This window comes from Rhinoderma darwinii, chromosome 12 (assembly GCF_050947455.1).
Source record: "Rhinoderma darwinii isolate aRhiDar2 chromosome 12, aRhiDar2.hap1, whole genome shotgun sequence".
In the NCBI taxonomy this organism is placed as follows: Eukaryota; Metazoa; Chordata; class Amphibia; order Anura; family Rhinodermatidae; genus Rhinoderma; species Rhinoderma darwinii.
Window position 1 is genome coordinate 1,085,464 of NC_134698.1, and position 21,770 is coordinate 1,107,233.

Consider the following 21,770-nt stretch of genomic DNA (forward strand, 5'->3'; position numbering starts at 1 on the left):
GTATGATTCCTGGACAGTACTACACAGGCGAGTATGATTCCTGGACAGTACTACACAGGTGAGTATGATTCTTGGACAGTACTACACAGGTGAGTATGATTCCTGGACAGTACTACACAGGTGATTATGATTCTTGGACAGTACTACACAGGTGAGTATGATTCCTAGACAGTAATACACAGATGAGTATGATTCCTGGACAGTACTACACAGGTGAGTATGATTCTTGGACAGTACTACACAGGTGAGTATGATTCCTGGACAGTACTACACAGGTGAGTATGATTCCTGGACAGTACTACGCAGGTGAGTATGATTCCTGGACAGTACTACGCAGGTGAGTATGATTCTTGGACAGTTCTACACAAGTGAGTATGATTCCTGGACAGTATTACACAGGTGAGTATGATTCCTGGACAGTAATACACAGGTGAGTATGATTCTTGGACAGTGCTACACAGGTGAGTATGATACCTGAACAGTATTACACAGGTGAGTATGATTCTTGGACAGTACTACACAGGTGAGTATGATTCTTGGACAGTACTACACAGGTGAGTATGATTCTTGGACAGTACTACACAGGTGAGTATGATTCCTAGACAGTAATACACAGGTGAGTATGATTCCTGGACAGTACTACACAGGTGAGTATGATTCCTGGACAGTACTACACAGGCGAGTATGATTCCTGGACAGTACTACACAGGCGAGTATGATTCCTGGACAGTACTACACAGGTGAGTATGATTCTTGGACAGTACTACACAGGTGAGTATGATTCTTGGGCAGTGCTACACAGGTGAGTATGATTCCTGGACAGTACTACACAGGTGAGTATGATTCTTGGGCAGTGCTACACAGGTGAGTATGATTCCTGGACAGTACTACACAGGTGAGTATGATTCCTGGACAGTACTACACAGGTGAGTATGATTCCTGGACAGTACTACACAGGTGAGTATGATTCCTGGACAGTACTACACAGGTGAGTATGATTCCTGGACAGTATTACACAGGCGAGTATGATTCCTGGACAGTACTACACAGGTGAGTATGATTCCTGGACAGTATTACACAGGCGAGTATGATTCCTGGACAGTACTACACAGGTGAGTATGATTCCTGGACAGTACTACACAGGTGAGTATGATTCCTGGACAGTACTACACAGGTGAGTATGATTCCTGGACAGTACTACACAGGTGAGTATGATTCCTGGACAGTATTACACAGGCGAGTATGATTCCTGGACAGTACTACACAGGTGAGTATGATTCTTGGACAGTACTACACAGGTGAGTATGATTCCTGGACAGTACTACACAGGTGAGTATGATTCCTGGACAGTACTACACAGGTGAGTATGATTCCTAGACAGTAATACACAGGTGAGTATGATTCCTGGACAGTACTACACAGGTGAGTATGATTCCTAGACAGTAATACACAGGTGAGTATGATTCCTGGACAGTACTACACAGGTGAGTATGAGAGATGGAGATACAGATTACGTTATATGAAGAGACAGAGTGAGGGGTGAGTGAGAGTAATAAAGGGGAGCACATATTAGTGATGAGAGTACAGGGATGAGATCGGAGACGCAGGATTCACTGCTAAATATTAATAGGAGGAGAAGTATGAATATGAAACAGAATAAGAAAGACGGGATGAGTTATTGATCTTGGCTGGGGGATGGAAACTAGCGAAGCCGCCTGTATATCTGCACATCAGTGTGCGTTCATATGTGTCCAAATATGAATGACTATATATATGTGGTATGTGTATGGTAAATCTGCAGGATTATATGTGTATATATTTGTAGGATATGTGTATATATGTGTATGATGTGTGTATATATGTGTATGATGTGTGTATATATGTGTATGATGTGTGTATATATGTGTATGATGTGTGTATATATGTGTATGATATGTGTATATATGTGTATGATGTGTGTGTGTATATGTGTATGATGTGTGTATGATATGTGTATATATGTGTATGATATGTGTATATATGTGTATGATGTGTGTATGATGTGTATGATGTGTGTATATATGTGTATGATGTGTGTATATATGTGTATGATGTGTGTATATATGTGTATGATGTGTGTATATATGTGTATGATATGTGTATATATATGTGTATGATATGTGTATATATATGTGTATGATGTGTGTATATATGTGTATGATGTGTGTATATATGTGTATGATATGTGTATATATGTGTATGATGTGTGTATATGTGTATGATGTGTGTATGATATGTGTATATATGTGTATGATATGTGTATATATGTGTATGATATGTGTATATATGTGTATGATATGTGTATATATGTGTATGATATGTGTATATATGTGTATGATGTGTGTATATATGTGTATGATGTGTGTATGATGTGTATGATGTGTGTATATATGTGTATGATGTGTGTATATATGTGTATGATGTGTGTGTATATGTGTATGATGTGTGTATATATGTGTATGATGTGTGTATATATGTGTATGATATGTGTATATATATGTGTATGATGTGTGTATATATGTGTATGATGTGTGTATATATGTGTATGATGTGTGTATATATGTGTATGATGTGTGTATATATGTGTATGATGTGTGTATATATGTGTATGATGTGTGTATATATATGTGTATGATGTGTGTATATATGTGTATGATGTGTGTATATATGTGTATGATGTGTGTATATATGTGTATGATGTGTGTATATATGTGTATGATGTGTGTATATATGTGTATGATGTGTGTATATATGTGTATGATATGTGTATGATATGTGTATGATGTGTGTATATATGTGTATAATGTGTATATATGTGTATGATGTGTGTATATGTGTATAATGTGTATATATGTGTATGATGTGTGTATATATGTGTATAATGTGTATATATGTGTATGATGTGTGTATATGTGTATGATGTGTGTATATGTGTATGATGTGTGTATATATGTGTATGATGTGTGTATATATGTGTATGATATGTGTATATATGTGTATGATGTGTGTATATATGTGTATGATGTGTGTATATATGTGTATGATGTGTATATATGTGTATGATGTGTGTATATATGTGTATGATATGTGTATATATGTGTATGATATGTGTATATATATGTGTATGATGTGTGTATATGTGTATGATGTGTGTATATGTGTATGATGTGTGTATATATGTGTATATGTGTATATATGTGTATGATGTGTGTATATGTGTATGATGTGTGTGTATATAGGTGTATGATGTGTGTATATATGTGTATATATGTGTGTATAATGTGTATATATGTGTATGATGTGTGTATATATGTGTATGATGTGTGTATATATGTGTATGATGTGTGTATATGTGTATGATGTGTGTATATATGTGTATGATGTGTGTATATATGTGTATATATGTGTGTATAATGTGTATATATGTGTATGATGTGTGTATATATGTGTATGATGTGTGTATATATGTGTATATATGTGTGTATAATGTGTATATATGTGTATGATGTGTGTATATATGTGTATGATGTGTGTATATATGTGTATATATGTGTGTATAATGTGTATATATGTGTATGATGTGTGTATATATGTGTATGATGTGTGTATATATGTGTATGATGTGTGTATATATGTGTATGATGTGTGTATATGTGTATGATGTGTGTATATATGTGTATGATGTGTGTATATATGTGTATATATGTGTGTATAATGTGTATATATGTGTATGATGTGTGTATATATGTGTATATATGTGTGTATAATGTGTATATATGTGTATGATGTGTGTATATATGTGTATATATGTGTGTATAATGTGTATATATGTGTATGATGTGTGTATATATGTGTATATATGTGTGTATAATGTGTATATATGTGTATGATGTGTGTATGATGTGTGTATATATGTGTATGATGTGTGTATATATGTGTATAATGTGTATATATGTGTATGATGTGTGTATGATGTGTGTATGATGTGTATATATATATATATATATATATATATGGGTATAATGTGTATTTCTATAAAGTATAAAGCCTGTAGAAATAATCCTGCCATCTTGTGACACACTGTTGTTCCTCCTAGTATTATCAGGCCCTCCCGGTCATTCTTGAACTTGTGGTTCCACAGCCTCAGAATTCTTCCTTGACCGATCCGCCGCCGTTTCTCAGAGTTGCGCCCACATAGCGACGTACTTCTGACGTTTAGAGCCGTGATGGATTCTATTAACCTTGTTACATGAGGATTCTCACCGGCCTGTAACATGTAACAAGGTTCTCACATGAGTCACACCCGCTCCACGCTGCTATAAATGTGTCACCGCCATGATTTATAGTCCAAGATATCTCCCCGACTCCTCATATAAAGGGGAAGCAGGAGAACAGCGGCCACCTCCACTGTGGAGGCGCTGCTCATCCCTGCCTCACACCATCATGACCACCGCAGCTCTCACAGGAGTGCTCACCCAGCTGTCCCAGACTCCTGAACGGCAGTGATGCGCCCTGCATAACATATCTGAAAAACAGGGGCATAACTATAGGGGGCAGTCACGCCCGGACCCTGGTGTCTAATACATACAGATATAACGAAGAAACACAAGGGGAGAATCCAGGATCGGGCGTTGCTGGGGATTTTGTGACGTTCGGACCCTTTAAGAGTTGTCCAGCCTGCAGTGTGACCTCCTCTGACCCGCCGACCACTACCCGCAATGTTTTGCCCCCTGCGCTGCCCCTTTATTATGGATTCTGCCGCCTCTCTGTGGGAGCTTATTCCAGTTATTCAGCCTGAAGCCGGTGACCTCTGCCCACCCTGAGCCCTGGTGCCAGGCAGCAGCCCCTGTGGCATCGTTTTGGGCTGACCACATGGCCGCCTCTGGTCCATGCCACGTTTATAATTAAATTTTCTCCAATCTGCATGGAAATGATAAGGCCGGAGGGAGGGGTGACTGTATCCGCTGCCCTGCACTCAGCTCCTGCTGACTCCCGGGCACCATGTCAGAACCGCGTACACAGAGACGAACACCGAGGCGGGCGCAGGACAGGCGGAATCACATTCCACATGGATTCTAGATGGCGGCAGGGCAGGATGGGCTGTGTCGTATTTAACGGGAACGATGAAGCGCGTTGCAGATATTTAGGTGCCTCATCCGGTGTATAATTGTGGTAACGTTGGCATCGCACACGACCGGATATTGATCACATCAAGTACAAAGATCCTTGGAAAACCTCGACGACTGCAAATAAACGCGACGACCGCCGCCGCGACCAATGAGAAATTGTGGGGCTGATTGAACAGATTTCCATTGGTTAGATCGTCACTACAGATAGATTATCGCTCCGATGGGGGGGGGGGCCGGGCCTTCACCAGCACAACTCGTGGGATCCAGGAGACCTGACTGTAGAAGTGGAGTAGACCCAAGAGCTTACAATCTACACATGAGGGACGTGCAGTAGTTTGTGCACCCAGGCGGTATTATGTAGGCACTGTATGGCGGTATTATGTAGGCACTGTATGGCGGTATTATGTAGGCACTGTATGGCGGTATTATGTAGGCAGTGTATGGCGGTATTATGTAGGCACTGTATGGCGGTATTATGTAGGCACTGTATGGCGGTATTATGTAGACATTGTATGGCGGTATTATGTAGGCACTGTATGGCGGTATTATGTAGGCACTGTATGGCGGTATTATGTAGGCACTGTATGGTGGTATTATGTAGGTATTGTATGGCGGTATTATATAGGCAGTGTATGGCGGTATTATGTAGGCACTGTATGGCGGTATTATGTAGACATTGTATGGCGGTATTATGTAGACATTGTATGGTGGTATTATGTAGGTACTGTATGGTGGTATTATGTAGACATTGTATGGTGGTATTATGTAGGCACTGTATGGCGGTATTATGTAGACATTGTATGGCGGTATTATGTAGGTACTGTATGGCGGTATTATGTAGGCACTGTATGGCGGTATTATGTAGACACTGTATGGTGGTATTATGTAGACATTGTATGGCGGTATTATGTAGGTACTGTATGGTGGTATTATGTAGGCACTGTATGGCGGTATTATGTAGGTACTGTATGGTGGTATTATGTAGGCACTGTATGGCGGTATTATGTAGACATTGTATGGCGGTATTATGTAGGCGCTGTATGGGGGTATTATGTAGGCGCTGTATGGGGGTATTATGTAGGCGCTGTATGGGGGTATTATGTAGATACTGTATGGTGGTATTATGTAGGCACTGTATGGCGGTATAATGTAGGCACTGTATGGCAGTATTATGTAGGCACTGTATGGCGGTATTATGTAGACACTGTATGGCGGTATTATGTAGACACTGTATGGCGGTATTATGTAGGCACTGTATGGCGGTATTATGTAGGCACTGTATGGCGGTATTATGTAGGCACTGTATGGTGGTATTATGTAGGCACTGTATGGTGGTATTATGTAGATACTGTATGGCGGTATTATGTAGACACTGTATGGCGGTATTATGTAGGCACTGTATGGGGGTATTATGTAGACAGTGTATGGCGGTATTATGTAGACACTGTATGGTGGTATTATGTAGGCATTGTATGGTGGTATTATGTAGGCACTGTATGGTGGTATTATGTAGGCACTGTATGATGGTATTATGTAGGCACTGTATGGCGGTATTATGTAGGCACTGTATGGCGGTATTATGTAGGCACTGTATGGCGGTATTATGTAGGTATTGTATGGTGGTATTATGTAGGCACTGTATGATGGTATTATGTAGGCACTGTATGGCGGTATTATGTAGGCACTGTATGGCGGTATTATGTAGGCACTGTATGGTGGTATTATGTAGGCACTGTATGGTGGTATTATGTAGATACTGTATGGCGGTATTATGTAGACACTGTATGGCGGTATTATGTAGGCACTGTATGGCGGTATTATGTAGGCACTGTATGGGGGTATTATGTAGACAGTGTATGGCGGTATTATGTAGACACTGTATGGTGGTATTATGTAGGCATTGTATGGCGGTATTATGTAGGCACTGTATGGTGGTATTATGTAGGCACTGTATGGCGGTATTATGTAGGCAGTGTATGGCGGTATTATGTAGGCACTGTATGGGGGTATTATGTAGACAGTGTATGGCGGTATTATGTAGACACTGTATGGTGGTATTATGTAGGCAGTGTATGGTGGTATTATGTAGGCACTGTATGGTGGTATTATGTACGCAGTGTATGGTGGTATTATGTAGGCAGTGTATGGTGGTATTATGTACGCAGTGTATGGTGGTATTATGTAGGCAGTGTATGGTGGTATTATGTAGGCACTGTATGGTGGTATTATGTAGACACTGTATGGCGGTATTATGTAGGCACTGTATGGCGGTATTATGTGAGCAGTGTATGGTGGTATTATGTAGGCAGTGTATGGTGGTATTATGTACGCAGTGTATGGTGGTATTATGTACGCAGTGTATGGTGGTATTATGTAGGTATTGTATGGTGGTATTATGTAGGCACTGTATGGTGGTATTATGTAGACACTGTATGGCGGTATTATGTAGACACTGTATGGCGGTATTATGTAGGTATTGTATGGTGGTATTATGTAGGCACTGTATGGCGGTATTATGTAGGCACTGTATGGTGGTATTATGTAGGCACTGTATGGTGGTATTATGTAGGCACTGTATGGCGGTATTATGTAGACACTGTATGGCGGTATTATGTAGGTACTGTATGGCAGTATTATGTAGACACTGTATGGCGGTATTATGTAAGCACTGTATGGCGGTATTATGTAGATCCTGTATGGTGGTATTATGTAGGCATTGTATGGCGGTGTTATTTTGCACTGTATGGCGGTGTTATTTTGCACTGTATGGCGGTGTTATTTCGCACTGTATGGCGGTGTTATTTGGCACTGCATGGCGGTGTTGTTTGGGATTGTATGGCAGTATTATTTGGGACTGTATGGCGGTTATTTGGGACTGTATGGCGGTTATTTGGGACTGTATGGCGGTGTTATTTGGGACTGCATGGCGGTGTTATTTTGCCACTCTACCGTCCCTCTTTTCTGGGCCTCTACGCTTCCGGCCCTGGTCACGTCCTCCACGTTTCCTCACGTCGGTGCACACACCGGGATGTTTCATGGTTTACTGCTGCTTGGAAGAGAGAATGAGCCCCGTAAACATGAGCGTTGTCCTGTGACCGTCAGGATGTGCAGAGGCGGAAACAGCGCAATAAATAAGCAGCGCGCTTTATCTCAGCTACCTGGGTCTGGTACCAGATCAGGAGGCAGCACTGACACCTGCTGGACAAAGCAGGCATTACAAGCCGTACATTCACTATTGGGGCTCATTAGAATGTTATTCTTGTGGGAAATTATTCAAATCAAAGCAAAAATCGAAATATCAAAAATTCTCATCCACGCGTCATCTAGAAACCGTGTGAAGGAAAAGCCACGCGTCACCTAGAAAGAGCGAGAAGGAAGAGCCACACGTCACCTAGAAACAGCGTGAAGGAAGAGCCACGCGTCACCTAGAAACAGCGTGAAGGAAGAGCCACGCGTCACCTAGAAACAGCGTGAAGGAAGAGCCACGCGTCACCTAGAAAGAGCGAGAAGGAAGAGCCACGCGTCACCTAGAAACAGCGTGAAGGAAGAGCCACGCGTCACCTAGAAACAGCGTGAAGGAAGAGCCACGCGTCACCTAGAAACAGTGTGAAGGAAGAGCCACGCGTCACCTAGAAACAGCGTGAAGGAAGAGCCACGCGTCACCTAGAAACAGCGTGAAGGAAGAGCCACGCGTCACCTAGAAAGAGCGAGAAGGAACAGCCACGCGTCACCTAGAAACAGTGTGAAGGAAGAGCCACGCGTCACCTAGAAACAGTGTGAAGGAACAGCCACGCGTCACCTAGAAAGAGCGAGAAGGAAGAGCCACGCGTCACCTAGAAAGAGCGAGAAGGAAGAGCCACGCGTCACCTAGAAAGAGCATGAAGGAAGAGCCACGCGTCACCTAGAAAGAGCGTGAAGGAATGAAGGAAGAGCCACGCGTCACCTAGAAACAGCGTGAACGTAGAGCCACGCGTCACCTAGAAACAGCGTGAAGGAAGAGCCACGCGTCACCTAGAAACAGCGTGAAGGAAGAGCCACGCGTCACCTAGAAACAGCGTGAAGGAAAAGCCACGTGTTTTGTCGCCAGTGGAGCAGGTTCCATGAGGGTCGTCCCCCATCACCCCTGGGATCTCTACTTTGTGTCATATATTTCCAGTGCGGAGAACGTCCATAGACATTTACATTCCATTGTGACTGATCTCAGCCGCTCCTCTTATAACGCTCCTGCACTATTATAAGCAGCGGTAGTGACACTTTTACAAATAAACATAAAAACCATGAAAAAGAGAAATAAAAAGAAATGAGACCAGAGGAATGAAACCGCAAATCACAAGCACAACGACCAGCCTGTATATCATGTGTGAGAGGTTGTCACAGCCCCGCCCCCTGTTACTGACATCACTGATATATAATATAATTACATTGTGATCAGACATGAGAGCCACACATCTTATATACAGTAACAGCTATTCATCTATTACTACTGACAACCAGCCTGTATATCATGTGTGAGAGGTTGTCACAGCCCCGCCCCCTGTTACTGACATCACTGATATATAATATAGTTACACTGTGATCAGACATGACATCCACACATCTTATATACAGTAACAGCTATTCATCTATTACTACTGACAACCAGCCTGTATATCATGTGTGAGAGGTTGTCACAGCCCCGCCCCCTGTTACTGACATCACTGATATATAATATAATTACATGTGATCAGACATGAGATCCACACATCTTATATACAGTAACAGCTATTCATCTATTACTACTGACAACCAGCCTGTATATCATGTGTGAGAGGTTGTCACAGCCCCGCCCCCTGTTACTGACATCACTGATATATAATATAATTACACTGTGATCAGACATGAGATCCACACATCTTATATACAGTAACAGCTATTCATCTATTACTACTGACAACCAGCCTGTATATCATGTGTGAGAGGTTGTCACAGCTCCGCCCCCTGTTACTGACATCACTGATATATAATATAATTACATTGTGATCAGACATGAGATCCACACATCTTATATACAGTAACAGCTATTCATCTATTACTACTGACAACCAGCCTGTATATCATGTGTGAGAGGTTGTCACAGCCCCGCCCCCTGTTACTGACATCACTGATATATAATATAATTACATTGTGATCAGACATGAGATCCACACATCTTATATACAGTAACAGCTACTCATCTATTACTACTGACAACCAGCCTGTATATCATGTGTGAGAGGTTGTCACAGCCCCACCCCCTGTTACTGACATCACTGATATATAATATAATTACACTGTGATCAGACATGAGATCCACACATCTTATATACAGTAACAGCTATTCATCTATTACTACTGACAACCAGCCTGTATATCATGTGTGAGAGGTTGTCACAGCCCCGCCCCCTGTTACTGACATCACTGATATATAATATAATTACACTGTGATCAGACATGAGATCCACACATCTTATATACAGTAACAGCTATTCATCTATTACTACTGACCACCAGCCTGTATATCATGTGTGAGAGGTTGTCACAGCCCCGCCCCCTGTTACTGACATCACTGATATATAATATAATTACATTGTGATCAGACATGAGATCCACACATCTTATATACAGTCACAGCTATTCATCTATTACTACTGACAACCAGCCTGTATATCATGTGTGAGAGGTTGTCACAGCCCCGCCCCCTGTTTCTGACATCACTGAAAATCAGAGAAGACATAACACTTGTGGAGATTCATGCGTTACGATCAGATATAATCTATGGGGCCTGTGGAGAGGGGCAGCAAATTTTCTCTATCCCCCTTCCCTTTGGGTGGTATGACACTTTAATGGCTCCCCCTCCCCTAGCAGCCAAGGGTGGAGACACCAGCCCAAGGATCCCACCGCTCTTATCTCCTGTAAGGGATGATACGCTGGGGGCTGTGCCAACTGGTGGGTGTCATGCCGTTTTTCTGGCATTATCTGTGGAACTTTGTTGTGTTGATAAACCCGTCCTGCTGCATCCAGAGCCAGGAGATGGTATAAACGGGGCATTCATAAACCAATCACTTACCTCAGGGGCGTCGCCTGGAGAGCGGACTGCCCGGGGGCAACGCCGCCCCCCCTCGATCATTTCATGTGGGAAAATCTGCATTACGCTGAATTTATGGGACAATGTTTGTGATTTTGCGATGGTCACAGGTACACGATAATGACAGTGACAATCAGAGAAGATCCGTGTGACCGGCACGGTGGGGCTGATAGAACATTCCTTCAATACGGCATCTCTGTCCTGATGACTTCTGCCGGGTATCTGACAACTCTAGTCACAGCTTGTCGTGTCAGAGCCCCGCCTCTTTTCTGTAGGACAGTCATGTGATCTGATCATACATGTACATTATACACCGATCTGACATGACATAATACCTCTGCCAGGTGAAGTGAATAACTCTGATCATCTGGTTATAATGGCGCCTGACAACGTGGGGGGGGGGGGGGGGGGCTCTAATGTCTCATTCACACCTTCATATCGCTTCTCACATACAGACATACACCCAGGTCTTGAAGTTGATGTTGGAAGCAGATGGAGAAGTGTAAAGATCTGAGCGACTGTGACAAGGTCCAAATTGTGATGTGTAGACGACGGGGTCATCTCCAGAACGGCCACGTCTCGTGGAGGTGTCCCCGGTCTCGAGGAGGTGTCCCCGGTCTGCAGTGGTCAGTACCTAACTGAAGTGCTCCAAGGACAGGCAACCAGCTCCCTGCAGGACAATGGCCACCGCCACACTGCGTGAAAACGCCGCCGCCACACTGCGGGACAACGCCAACGCCACCGCCACACTGCGGGACAACGCCACCGCCACCCTGCGGGACAATGGCCCTGCCACACTGCAGTCTAATGCGGGAGACCACAGGACATTTTGTGGAGTCCATGACGACGGGTCAGAACTGCGGGGGCACGAGGGCGACCACACAGTATTAGGCCGGTGGTTGTAATGTTAAGGCTGATCAGCGCAGAACTAAACGCACATGGCGCCGGGGAGTCTTCCAGTCTCCGCCATCTTGGATTGACATTCGCTTGCCATAATGAGATCCAGTGATCACGGATAGTGGGGGAGGGGCTATAGCGTCGCTGGGTGAGGATGACGGGGTTAACAGATTGGTTATAAGTGTGTAATAAACGTACACGTCAGAGCAGGTGGCGGTGTCACCCCGTATTCCAGCCTGGCAGAGGAGAGATCCAGTCGGCTCCGGAGCCACATGTGCAGTCAGTTTGCAGTTATTAGACACACGTCTGGTCGCCCCTGGACGATTTTCTCAATGAGCTGCTCCACTGTAGCGTGTTCAGGCCTCGCGCACCTTCGCAGCCGCCGTTCACCTCTCACATCAATGGCGCTTGGTGCTCCGCAGTTTCCACGTCGGTTCTCCTCTCACGACAGTCACCAAAGCAGCACGCGGACAGTACACAAACCGCGCAGTGAGAGAAATACCAACACCCCGGCCCGAAAAGCCGATAATCAGCCCTTATTGCAACTGCTGACGTGGAAAGTAGGAGGTGGTGATAATGGGGCTCCGCTGTGCAGTCTCCTGCGGCGGCCGAGACGTTCCATTCTATTGGGGTTTGTTAATAAGACACCGTTTGTCAGATTGTCGCGGTCATGAATTCCTGAGCCGGAAACGCTGCGTCATGTGATCTAGTAAAAGGATGTCCATGTTCCATTATACGACGCATTCCGTGTTAGAACATCGTCGCTGCGTCGGCCGCGCTCTTCACATATAATATAAACCTTCCCGTGACCTCGATTCACTGATGAAGAAAAAAAAAAGTTTCTCCACGGAAGCCACGAACTGCACTCAGAGGTCAGCATTAGTGGGACAGCAGGAAGTGGGCGCCCTCTTGTGGACAAATGTGGGAACAGGAATTGTCATGAAGCACACAAGACTGGCACCACTCAGCCCCCCCCCCCCCCATCATTTACTAGAGGCGGGGTGAGATTGGACGCCAGGTTACGCTCCCTCGCAGACAGAGGCTCCGCCGCACACGTCCGGTACTGCAGATCCAACTTATTCATGCACAGAACCTCCGACAGCCCCTCAAATTATGAGGCTTTCAATAACGAAAAGATCAGGGTCACCAGCACAGAGTATTTCAGGAGACTGCTAATCTTGTGGCAGATAACAACCAGACACAATGGAAGCAGAAACCCCCAGCAGCACAGAGTATTTCAGTTGATGTGACATGAAGACTTCCGTCTATATAACGCCAGTACCAGCGAGGATCTGAGTCCTTACCGGCGCAACCAGTAACAATAACCCAGGAGCAGCGATTAAACCGTCTCCGCGCGGCGGCTGCTGGTGTAGTGGGGACGAGTTGGCAGCTGGACACACGTTGCCATGACGACGCACGATCTGTGCACGGCGCTGGTCAAAGACAAATTAAACAATAACTCAGCCGCATGGAGAGCGCCGCCGCCTGGACTCCCTGGGGCGCGGTAGATCTAGAAACGCTCACGGAAAAGACATCGTAATAAGCGAGCGCAGCCGGGAAACAGGTCACGTGTTAACCCTTACACGTTCAAACACCTAAACCAGAGAATCCTCAGCGGCTACACGAGAGATGAGCCCTGCAGGAGCCCGGGAAAGACGTACGAGCGGACGATGACCCTGCTCGCTGCCGGGATTATCTCCTCCCCACCCCCACAATCACAAGGGACCGGAACAAATGGTTGAAATAAAAATTTATTGTAGAACTGAAAATCCCTACAGTATAAAACAAGTCACAACACAGGCGGGAAAAAATATGGCGTCGCGCGGTCCGGGGCCGAGGGCAAAAAACTAGAAACATTTCACAATCTGCGGAGAGAAAAAAGGAAAAATTCAGCCATTAAGACGAGTCCCCACATGTAGTACCACACTGAATAGACAGGGAGCGCCACCTCCGGGCCGTGTGACCCAGCGTGGATGATAGAGCGACTACTCCCAGCATCCTCCTACCTTTACAGGTCACTCCTGCGTTTCCATGTTCTCCTCTTCCTCCGCTCCCTCTGGAATACCCGGACTCCCATCCTCCTCTCCCTCCTTCCTCTCTGGGGGTCTTTCATAAGCCTTCTCTGAGGGGGTCACAATGACTCCGTCCCAGGTGGACATCTCTGAAGCCAGAGCTGTGGAGAGATGGCGATGAGGACAGATCTCAGGACAAGGCCCCCCCCCTCCCCCATAATGCACTAGGACACTTACCACTGGCATCGCCCTCCAGGCCGAGGATCTTGCGGTATCCGCCGTGCGATAAGATGCGGATGAGGGTCTGAGCCGTGTAACACACCATGTCCTGCAGGGGGCACAAGACAACAACATGAGGACCACGTGGGAAGGGGACAGCCAGCTGTGTGACCGCGATCCCAAGTGTCGTCTAGTTCAGCAGCACTCGCCCTCCGAGGACGAGAGGCCGTTCACCCACCTGTTGTTCCAGGGTCATCACTGTGTGGACCCTGAAGTTGCCGCTCTCACAGGGATCGGTAATCCCCACTGACCCAGGAAGGAAAAGGCCAGCGGCCAGGATCTGGAGGCACCGCCTGTAAGCCACGTTCAGTGCCAGCGGCTGCCTGGAGGGGTTGTTCATGACGGCATAATGTCCCTGAAAAAGAAAGGGACCATGAGTATTACAGCCAGGGCCCAGAGGAGGATGACACGGGGCCACTGAGGGAGGAGACGTACCAAGAGATCGAGGATCCACGAAGTCAGAGGCTCAAACCCGGGGAACCGGCCACGCACGTCTTTTAACAATCGGATCAGAACTTTAACTCTGGAGAAAAAAAAAAAAGACAGTGAGGTCCACGAGACCCGGCCACGAACCACGTTCCAGGGGGGGGGGGGGTCACATACGTCCACTGGTTACCCCACAACCACCCCTTTCCACATGATCTATAGGAGAATCTGCGAAACTTACGTGGAGTGAGACGCGTTCTCCTCGAACCAGCGGGCGTGTCTGATGGCGGCCAGCGCGCTCTGGAGGACCTTGATGTCCACTGTAAGAGAGGAGCGGGGGGGGGTTAGTGACCACACAGGATCCAGCATGACGCCAGGCCGGGGGTCCGTCACTTACAGTGCAGCTCGGGGTCCAGTTTCCGCAGGTTTGGTGGAACGGTTGTGATCAAGACTTTCACGGTGGCGTCCGCGGAGCTGATCTCGAAGCCGGTTTCGTTGGTGAGCATTGTCAGAACTGGAGAGAGAAGACAGGCGAGACGTGAGCGAGAGAAAGTCACCCGGCCACATGTAGCAGAGCCCGGAGGGGGCACTCACCTTCAGACGAGTCCTGTGTCCGGAGGGTTTCTACCACCTTCATTCCCAGAGCAGCAACGGCCTCCACTGAAAGACCAGAGGGGGAGGGGTCAGTATAAGGGCAAGAAAGGGGGAGGGGGTCAGCACAAGGGCAAGAAAGGGGGAGGGGTCATCTTAAGGGGGAGGGGCTGCAGAGCTCAGGCAGCCAGAATCAGCGACTCACATGTGGGGAGGATCTTCAGGATGACGACCAGGTCTGCCACGTTGTGCCCGGCGGTCATCGTGCCCTTCTTGTAAGAACCCACCTGCCGCACCTCTTCAATTTGCTGCAAGATAAAGAATGTTATATTCTGACCAATAAGAAGCCGCCGCTCCAACATCAGAACCGGCATCACAGGCTAAAGTGGGGATATGGCACTGAGGACCCCCGTATCCTGCAGCTCCGCTCCCTACTGTAAAGATGCTCATACAACGAGGACCGATGATGTCACCATGCCCGATCCTTTGCTGCCCACACCCCATGCAGAACACGTGCACAGACGAGACCAGCGTGCGTGCGGACGGGGGAGTCAGAGGAGTTCAAACCCCAAGAGGAGTCAGCAGGACCAGGTTAGAGGGGACGTTCTTACCACTTCAAAGTTTCCGGGGGCCACAATCAAGTTGTCGATGACGTTGTTAATCTTCGTTACCAGGGAGAGGATGGAAGCCTAAGAGAGAAGGAGCGGGACGTGAGACCGGCACAGTGTACGAGGGAGGACGACCATATATGGGAAGGCGTTTCTAGAGGCGCCGCTGACCCGATATTAACCCCGTCCACTCAGACGTTACCTGCTCGGCGGGTGTCGGGGCCAGGTCTTGGTTACGTTTCAGCAGCACTTCACTGAAGGTGGTCTCGTCGGGGGCGGGCTTCACCCGGGGGAACGCCATCTCACACTGCGGAGGAGACAGAACACACGTTATTTACCGGAGGAGGAGCCGAGCGGCCGGAGACGCGGCAGACGACGGAAATCACTCACCACGTGGAAGTCAAAGGGAATGTGCGGAACGAAGGGCCTGAAACTGGAAGACAAGAGAAGTTAATGAGCGGCGCCGGCAAAGAAGCGTTACCGTGGCAACAGCGAGGACCATACATACTTAGTGCCAGGGCCCACCCTGGAGCCAAAACGTCCACGACCGCGGCCTCGCTCTCCCCTGAAAAACGAGAACACAGGTCACATGACAGGAAGTAAAGGGGGACTCCAGAGAAGGGACCGGACTGACCCCTCCTCCACACAATATGTATGGAAAACAGGGCACCTCCTGTATATGGGGGAGGCTCAGAAGTGGGGGTCCGAGGAGTCATCTCCCCCAACGCTACACGTCCCGGCATCCCCCCACCCACAGACTGGAGGACTACACGTCCCGGCATCCCCCCACAGACTGGAGGACTACACGTCCCGGCATCCCCCCCACAGACTGGAGGACTACACGTCCCGGCAATACAGCAGTCAGAGGCGCTTCACGAACCCCACAGCAGCCACAGTCTGGAGGAGGCACGGCCGTTACAGGGGGTCAAGTCCCTGCACCAGGAAGGAGGAGATGATGGGGGTTATACTCTTCACTGGAATCCAACACAATGGGGGCCCCAGAAATTATGAACAATATGAAAAGCCGAAGTGACCAGGTGGCGGCAGCGGAGGAGGCGCGGGGCTGGGGAGCGGGAAACTGCAGGACGCAGGGAGTTCACGAGCTCCAGGCTCTACAGACCCCGGGAGACCGCCGGAGTATCTGCAACGTTATCAGGCCCCGAGGCCGCATCCGGCAGCAGCGCAGAACCAGGGCGCGGATCTATGAACCCCGGCCCGCGGCTTCTCCGGCAGCGTCCTCCGCTTTGACCGCGGCCTCTCTTACCTCATGGTTCCGATTTCAAATCCACACGCTCCCGGACAATGAACACCCGCTCGACCCTCGAGGATACGACACTGATCGAACAAGCGACTTTGGTATTGGGTATAAACGCCGGCGGAACGTCCAACCAGTGAGGACGTTATTAATTCCCCGCCCACTGAACGGTTTTACTCCAATGAAAAGCCTTCACATATCTACGTCAGGTAGACTGACAAGGTAATAGGCCAATGAAAAATCTCGAATTGCTCCCGCCCTTAAGACGTTTTTAACAAAATGGCGGATGTTCCATTAATTTGAAAAAAACTTTATTTATGATCTTTATACACGAACAATACAAAACGTCTCTCATTCAAAGAAAAACATAAGTAAAAAACCTCAACCGTCTTCTTATATATAAAAATATCAAGATTAATAAATGTGACGCTGTATCTAATCCCATCATGTGTGATACTGTCTGCTGAGCTGTGTATCTAATCCCATCATGTGTGATACTCCCTGCTGAGCTGTGTATCTAATCCCATCATGTGTGATACTGTCTGCTGAGCTGTGTATCTAATCCTATCATGTGTGATACTGTCTGCTGATCTGTGTATCTAATCTTATGTGTGGTACTGTCTGCTGAGCTGTGTATCTAATCTTATGTGTGGTACTGTCTGCTGAGCTGTGTATCTAAGCTTATGTGTGGTACTGTCTGCTGAGCTGTGTATCTAATCTTATGTGTGGTACTGTCTGCTGAGCTGTGTATCTAAGCTTATGTGTGGTACTGTCTGCTGAGCTGTGTATCTAATCTTATGTGTGGTACTGTCTGCTGAGCTGTGTATCTAAGCTTATGTGTGGTACTGTCTGCTGAGCTGTGTATCTAATCTTATGTGTGGTACTGTCTGCTGAGCTGTGTATCTAATCTTATGTGTGGTACTGTCTGCTGAGCTGTGTATCTAATCTTATGTGTGGTACTGTCTGCTGAGCTGTGTATCTAATCTTATGTGTGGTACTGTCTGCTGAGCTGTGTATCTAATCTTATGTGTGGTACGGTCTCACAGTTCTACATTCATACATAAAGTTCCATCTCAGATGATGTAATTTGCAGAAATGAATTATTCATGTCAGGAGTGTTTACAGTCCCGGTCTGTGCTATTGTCATCTGTTATCAGCCCCTCCTGTCTGATTGAGATGCATATAAACCTCCAGGACATAACAATGGCGGCAGGACGGGCGGATTCTCCTCTCCTGGAGGTTTCCGAATATTTCTATCAGCAATTTGAAAGTTCTGCTCCCGGTAAAGCCGAGTGACAACCAACAAGAGTGACTCAACCGCTCCCAATACCGAGATCTACCAGAGCCCTGTACAGGAAGTCCCACCTGATATCCACCCACTGGGAGAGCCGGGGACCACCCTGCAGGCAGCCGAGAATTATCAGAAATAAGGGGAAACTCCTATCAATAGTCCCTGTATATCAAGTGTGAGAGGTTGTCACAGCCCCGCCCCCTGTTACTGACATCACTGATATATAATATAATTACATTGTGATCAGACATGAGATCCACACATCTTATATACAGTAACAGCTATTCATCTATCACTACTGACAACCAGCCTGTATATCATGTGTGAGAGGTTGTCACAGCCCCGCCCCGTTACTGATATCACTGATATATAATATAATTACATTGTGATCAGACATGAGATCCACACATCTTATATACAGTCACAGCTATTCATCTATTACTACTGACAACCAGCCTGTATACCATGTGTGAGAGGTTGTCACAGCCCCGCCCCCTGTTACTGACATCACTGATATATAATATAATTACATTGTGATCAGACATGAGATCCACACATCTTATATACAGTCACAGCTATTCATCTATTACTACTGACAACCAGCCTGTATATCATGTGTGAGAGGTTGTCACAGCCCCGCCCCCTGTTACTGACATCACTGATATATAATATAATTACATTGTGATCAGACATGAGATCCACACATCTTATATACAGTAACAGCTATTCATCTATTACTACTGACAACCAGCCTGTATATCATGTGTGAGAGGTTGTCACAGCCCCGCCCCGTTACTGACATCACTGATATATAATATAATTACACTGTGATCAGACATGAGATCCACACATCTTATATACAGTAACAGCTATTCATCTATTACTACTGACAACCAGCCTGTATATCATGTGTGAGAGGTTGTCACAGCCCCGCCCCCTGTTACTGACATCACTGATATATAATATAATTACATGTGATCAGACATGAGATCCACACATCTTATATACAGTAACAGCTATTCATCTATTACTACTGACAACCAGCCTGTATATCATGTGTGAGAGGTTGTCACAGCCCCGCCCCCTGTTACTGACATCACTGATATATAATATAATTACACTGTGATCAGACATGAGATCCACACATCTTATATACAGTGACAGCTATTCATCTATTACTACTGACAACCAGCCCGTATATCATGTGTGAGGTTGTCACAGCTCCGCCCCTGTTACTGACATCACTGATATATAATATAATTACATGTGATCAGACATGAGATCCACACATCTTATACATAACAGCTATTCATCTATTACTACTGACAACCAGCCTGTATATCATGTGTGAGAGGTTGTCACAGCCCCGCCCCCTGTTACTGACATCACTGATATATAATATAATTACATGTGATCAGACATGAGATCCACACATCTTATATACAGTAACAGCTATTCATCTATTACTACTGACAACCAGCCTGTATATCATGTGTGAGAGGTTGTCACAGCCCCGCCCCCTGTTACTGACATCACTGATATATAATATAATTACATTGTGATCAGACATGAGATCCACACATCTTATATACAGTCACAGCTATTCATCTATTACTACTGACAACCAGCCTGTATATCATGTGTGAGAGGTTGTCACAGCTCCGCCCCCTGTTACTGACATCACTGATATATAATATAATTACACTGTGATCAGACATGAGATCCACACATCTTATATACAGTCACAGCTATTCATCTATTACTACTGACAACCAGCCCGTATATCATGTGTGAGAGGTTGTCAGAGCCCCGCCCCTGTTACTGACATCACTGATCTATAATATAATTACATTGTGATCAGACATGAGATCCACACATCTTATATACAGTAACAGCTATTCATCTATTACTACTGACAACCAGCCTGTATATCATGTGTGAGAGGTTGTCACAGCCCCGCCCCCTGTTACTGACATCACTGATATATAATATAATTACACAGTGATCAGACATGAGATCCACACATCTTATATACAGTAACAGCTATTCATCTATTACTACTGACAACCAGCCTGTATATCATGTGTGAGAGGTTGTCACAGCCCCGCCCCCTGCTACTGACATCACTGATATATAATATAATGACATGTGATCAGACATGAGATCCACACATCTTATATACAGTGACAGCTATTCATCTATTACTACTGACAACCAGCCTGTATATCATGTGTGAGGGGTTGTCACAGCCCCGCCCCCTGTTACTGACATCACTGATATATAATATAATTACACTGTGATCAGACATGAGATCCACACATCTTATATACAGTAACAGCTATTCATCTATTACTACTGACAACCAGCCTGTATATCATGTGTGAGAGGTTGTCACAGCCCCGCCCCCTGTTACTGACATCACTGATATATAATATAATGACATTGTGATCAGACATGAGATCCACACATCTTATATACAGTCACAGCTATTCATCTATTACTACTGACAACCAGCCTGTATATCATGTGTGAGAGGTTGTCACAGCTCCGCCCCCTGTTACTGACATCACTGATATATAATATAATTACAATGATCAGACATGAGATCCACACATCTTATATACAGTCACAGCTATTCATCTATTACTACTGACAACCAGCCTGTATATCATGTGTGAGAGGTTGTCACAGCCCCGCCCCCTGTTACTGACATCACTGATATATAATATAATTACATTGTGATCAGACATGAGATCCACACATCTTATATACAGTCACAGCTATTCATCTATTACTACTGACAACCAGCCTGTATATCATGTGTGAGAGGTTGTCACAGCCCCGCCCCCTGTTACTGACATCACTGATATATAATATAATTACACTGTGATCAGACATGAGATCCACACATCTTATATACAGTAACAGCTATTCATCTATTACTACTGACAACCAGCCTGTATATCATGTGTGAGAGGTTGTCACAGCCCCGCCCCCTGTTACTGACATCACTGATATATAATATAATTACACTGTGGTCAGACATGAGATCCACACATCTTATATACAGTAACAGCTATTCATCTATCACTACTGACAACCAGCCTGTATATCATGTGTGAGAGGTTGTCACAGCCCCG

At 45.8% G+C, this 21,770-nt stretch overlaps 1 protein-coding gene across 1 annotated transcript; it reads right to left on the reverse strand.

The window, feature by feature from the left end:
- Nucleotides 1-13,901: 13,901 nt before the first annotated feature.
- Nucleotides 13,902-17,457, reverse strand: ILF2 (interleukin enhancer binding factor 2). The gene is made up of 14 exons (XM_075843335.1): nt 17,349-17,457; nt 16,593-16,649; nt 16,475-16,517; nt 16,287-16,391; nt 16,088-16,165; nt 15,682-15,784; nt 15,480-15,545; nt 15,283-15,399; nt 15,127-15,205; nt 14,895-14,982; nt 14,638-14,814; nt 14,418-14,508; nt 14,175-14,341; nt 13,902-14,033 (listed from the first exon to the last, which is right to left on the reverse strand). The coding sequence occupies exons 1-13, from the start codon at nt 17,351-17,353 to the stop codon at nt 14,184-14,186; spliced, it is 1,167 nt and encodes a 388-aa protein (XP_075699450.1). The 5' UTR covers nt 17,354-17,457; the 3' UTR covers nt 13,902-14,033; nt 14,175-14,183.
- Nucleotides 17,458-21,770: the final 4,313 nt, after the last annotated feature.

Coding starts and splice junctions, on each gene's coding strand:
- ILF2 (XM_075843335.1), bottom strand. Junction 16,392..16,474: donor TTCCCTTTGACTTCCACGTG/GTGAGTGATTTC, acceptor TCTCCTCCGCAG/TGTGAGATGGCGTTCCCCCG. Junction 14,509..14,637: donor TGATGACCCTGGAACAACAG/GTGGGTGAACGG, acceptor TGCCCCCTGCAG/GACATGGTGTGTTACACGGC.